This window comes from Centroberyx gerrardi, chromosome 9, assembly GCF_048128805.1.
Source record: "Centroberyx gerrardi isolate f3 chromosome 9, fCenGer3.hap1.cur.20231027, whole genome shotgun sequence".
Taxonomy (NCBI): Eukaryota; Metazoa; Chordata; class Actinopteri; order Beryciformes; family Berycidae; genus Centroberyx; species Centroberyx gerrardi.
This window is the reverse complement of record NC_136005.1, coordinates 24,645,396-24,649,886: the sequence shown is the minus strand read 5'-3', so window position 1 is coordinate 24,649,886 and position 4,491 is coordinate 24,645,396. Positions and strand designations below refer to the sequence as shown.

The following is a 4,491-nucleotide window of genomic DNA, read 5'->3' as shown; positions in this document are numbered from 1 at the left end:
GTGTAATTTACTTGGGGGTCCTTGATATGAAAAAGTTTGGGAACCCTCCCCATGCGACTCCACCAGCTGGATGTGGAGATATGACTTAACATCCCCCCTCACCCCCCCCTCTTTACCATTTCCAGTGTCACTACTATATTAACCGCAGGCACCATCCTTATCCCGCCCATAAGCGTCACTGATTCAAATTGCAACCGAGGCAGAGGGAGGGAGAGGAGAGAGCCGGGGTGATCACACACACACGCTCACTCACACACACTCACACAGAGGCAGAAGAGAGGGACACAGTGAGAGAGAGAGAGAGGTTGGGGATCCTTCTGTGATTTTTTTTTACCTGCATGAACACAACGATAGACTCCCCCCGGATCTAAAAATGTGGACAGAAGTCGGGAAGCTTATGCTGTTACATTTGTTACTCATGGAGCTCCATTGCGCCAAAGGTAAGGCACTTGTCTCCAACGCGAGGTGGGGAATTTGCATTGCATCGCGGCGATGCATTGGAAGGGGGATATCGCACTGGCAAAACGACTTGTCTCTACATCTGCTCCGCGTCCTTCTCAAAAGTCGGGCGGGTTATACGGCCATTCAAGACTTGTCTCGTCACATGAAAGCTACGGCTCGCACCTTGATCACCACTTTGTCCGCGCGGTGAATGCGATCAGCGGTGACATTAAATGACAATACGCGGAAGAAAGGATCCGTACAGCCCAACATGTGCCTGAATGCAATAGGCTGATGCTATAGGGAGAAAGGGCTGGCTCTGTTCATCTGATCACAAAGTGGAGGCGATGTTGATGATACACGTTTGGTGTTATTATAGCAATAGCTAATAAATAACAAACGACTAAATAGATTTGCGGTGTTTAAGTGAGCCGGCAGGACACTGGCTGTAGGCAGTCACTGTCGCACCAAAGGTATTGATACATTCCACAAATACACATGCAAACCCAATATGTCAGAATTAACCCTATCATGAAAGGATACTGTAGCTACAGATATCGCAGCAAAACTGTAAGCCCCATAGGGATAATATAGGAATATTATAGTGGTACTATAGGAGATTTGAAATACCATTAAGTGCGATATGGACACTATTAACTCACTATTGAGTACCACAGACACACAATAGGAAGTCCCTATAGGCATATTACAGGAATATTACAGTGTTTTTTCATCAGGGTTTGACCTTACAGTCCTCAATACTCAGAACCGAGAATGGTCACTCATTTGGTTACAGCAATGTCCTATGTATTGTATTGCAATAACAAGCTTATGTAAAATAGGTGAAAACTGTATGTCATTTTCACTCCAAAATTGAAGAAGCACGGGAGTGTAAAGTGTAAAGCAGCCTGTGGTCTAGCCTACTTTTGCTGTAGGTTAGTCTTGATAAAATACAGACACCCCCGTAACTGAAAATAACCATTCCTATAGGGACTTATATTGTGTCTGTGGTAGTCAATAGTGAGTTTATAGTGATCTTTTTGTACTTTAAGGTATTTTTGTATTTCTATGCTATCACTATAACATTTCTATTAAAGTTCTATTCAATGTTGTATATATAGTTTACATTTGTATAGTATTTTATTAAAGGATTCATGGGACTATAGTTCTTTTTTGTATAGCTGCAGAAGAGTACTGACAATTTGTTCATATTTGAAACCACAGGAACTCATACAGAGTCGGAGTGTGAAACCGGGCAGTTTCAGTGCAAGAACGGAAGGTGCATCCCGACCCTGTGGAGATGCGACGATGATGACGACTGCTCAGACAGCAGCGACGAGGAGAACTGTCGTAAGTAGCCCAGACTCTGTCACACCGGCTCATATACATACGGATACCTTTGTTTGTTGGAACAGGACCACCATGCAGCTGCTGTGTTGAGAACATGAGTCTTCATCTATAGGACAGGGGCTCCCACACATTTTCATGTCAAGGATCAATAGATGCCTCATTTGATGAGATTGTGTCAGAGGGATCCCCCTGCATCTGAGAAGATATTTGTTATTGGATAAGATCTGGTACAGAACTGGATAACTGTTTATACTGTAGATTGTAGATTATGTCACTGTTCAAATTTCAAATGAATGAAATGATAGTGAAAGTAAACTACTTCTCGTTTCCCTCTGGAACCTCCACGGACCTCATTATGGGAGCTACTGATCCTGGATCAGTGGTCAGGTCACATGGCCAGAAGAATTTCAATCATTTCTCACTAATTTCACTTCTTAAGCTTAGTTCTGACCCTGGCTGGGCCACAGTGGGGCCGTTTGTTAGCATTATTATGACCCTTATCTTGCTATGGCTGCCTAGTGATAATGTCAGTCCTGTTATCATTGGAGATTTACCCCTCTATAGTGCCTCATAATGTATATTATGGCTTTAGAGATTCTGTCAATATCTGAAACAGGGTGATAAAATTGTTATCACCCTTGTTATGTATCATGTCAAGTTCGCAGTGGCACTGCTGAGTAATACAACACACCCTCATGCAAATACTGGGGCTTTTAGATGTGGCTTTGCATTGCAACATTTGGCTCCGCTGCTCCTGGGGGCAGCTGATGTTTATAACTGGGAGTTTGTAATAATGCAATACACATGGTATTGGCCAGTCAAATACTGTAGTATGGACAATTTTGATTCAGTCAGGAATGTGCGCAAAAGACCAGTATTATGCGATTCAGCTGAATTGCTTCTGAATCAATTCCGTTCATGTAATTGCATGGGAATGTGAACGACCAGCCGAGCAATCATCGCTTATGAATTTGTCATGGAGCTAATTGCTTGAATGGTTATATTAGTGGGCAATTGATTCAGCCCTTGTCATGGGTGCTGGCGCACCAAGCCCATGATTCTCTCATCTCGCCCTCCCACCACAGAGGCGAGGCGGTCCCCAGATATCTGGGGAGTTCCCTGGATGTATGCCGTGACATTTACAAGCGCGTCTCATTGACTGGAGAGACTGATTGGGATTATTGGACATTTAGTGGGCGATACTCGATGGGAGCGCAATTAGTTTTTAATGAGCTCTTCTTCCCTGTAGTCGGGGTGGTTTACTTTGTTGTTTAGCCTGTGTGTTGTTCAAACAGAATTAGAAAATGGCACTTAAGCCACGAGGTGACCGACTCTACTTTCTAACCGGACCGCTTTGTCTGTGTTGCTTTGTCTCTCTCTTCTCTCTTGTCACTCTCTTGCTACATATCCTGTCAGCCTCAGATGTGGTTTTGTTTTCCTCTTGGGCTGGAGCATACCTCTGTCTCTCTCCCTCGCTCTCTCGCTCTCTTCTCCTCTTGCCCTCTTGCTGTCAGTACCCTTGTTTTCTCTGTTGCTACCTACCATCCTTTCCCCCTTCTCTCCCTCTCTCCTCCACCTGCCTTTCACTCTCCGTCCTTTGGATCAGTGTGTTGTGAGTTGGGTGCTTCTTTCTAAAAGACTGCCTTACTTCCTTGGCATTGTAGCACCCACTGAGGGGCTTTTTTCCCCCCTCTTTTTTTTTAAATCCCCTGTGGGCACCTTGGCAGAGCGAATGCCAAAGGAGGCTGTGCCCACTCGTCTTACGCCCACAAAGGGCATCAGCTGACAGGTTGGTTGGAGATAAATCCAACAGCGTGACTCTGGTTGCCGGAGTGATGCTCGCTGGCTGGCAGCGCGCCAGTCCTTCGAACAGATGCCAGCACTGCCACTGTGCCCCCACCCCAAAGCCCCACATCACCAGTAGAGCTCAACAGAGAGGAGGAGGAGGAGGAGGAAGATGAGGAGGAGACGAGATAGGACAGATTCGACTGAAAGGAACAGGATGGTCCAGAGCAGAGATAATGAGAAAAGAGGAGCAAAATAAGATGGGAAGAAGGGGCATGGGGTAGAAATGGAGTCGCTGTGAGAGGGGAGAGGAGCAATCTCAGGATTGGGGAGAGAATTGGAGCAAGGTGAGGAGAGCAGATGATGTTAGAGCAGAAAAGAGGAGAGGAGTGTATAACAACACAATCAATGCAATACAAATCAACAAAGCAAAGCCAATCAATGCAATGAAATGCAAAACAAGTCAATACGAAGAAGAATGCAACTCAAAACTGCACTATCCATCCCAACACTGCAGCACAACACAATGCAATAAAACACAACACAAATACACAAATACACAAATACAAAGCACAATACACCACATTAGTGACGATTGCTGTTACTTTCACTCCTCTCATCCTTCTACAATCTCCCCCCCCTCCTCCAGCCAGCCTCACCTCTATGCACATGCATGCACATGCACACACACACACACATACATACACACCAGGCACGCTCCTATCTTATCCACCCAGGCCATATACGACTGTGTGTGTATGTGTGCGTGTGAGTAGGTGCATGCGCATGTATGCTGTCTGTACAGTTGGTAGTCGCATCACACACACATTCTCTTTCGCGCACGCACACACACACACACACACAGAGATCCCTCCCTACAGGGATTACCCCCATAGCGTCCTCCCTCCAGCAGCT

At 45.5% G+C, this 4,491-nt stretch overlaps 1 protein-coding gene across 1 annotated transcript in view; it reads left to right on the top strand.

Moving 5' to 3' along the window:
* Nucleotides 1-212: 212 nt before the first annotated feature.
* The window catches only part of lrp8 (low density lipoprotein receptor-related protein 8, apolipoprotein e receptor), a 171,539-nt gene continuing 167,260 nt past the window's right edge, over nucleotides 213-4,491 (top strand). Inside the window, exons 1-2 of the mRNA XM_071925675.2 lie at nucleotides 213-440; nucleotides 1,666-1,791. Of these exons, the coding sequence (XP_071781776.1) occupies nucleotides 374-440; nucleotides 1,666-1,791 (193 nt within the window). The 5' untranslated portion in view covers nucleotides 213-373. The remainder of the gene's footprint in view (nucleotides 441-1,665; nucleotides 1,792-4,491) is intronic.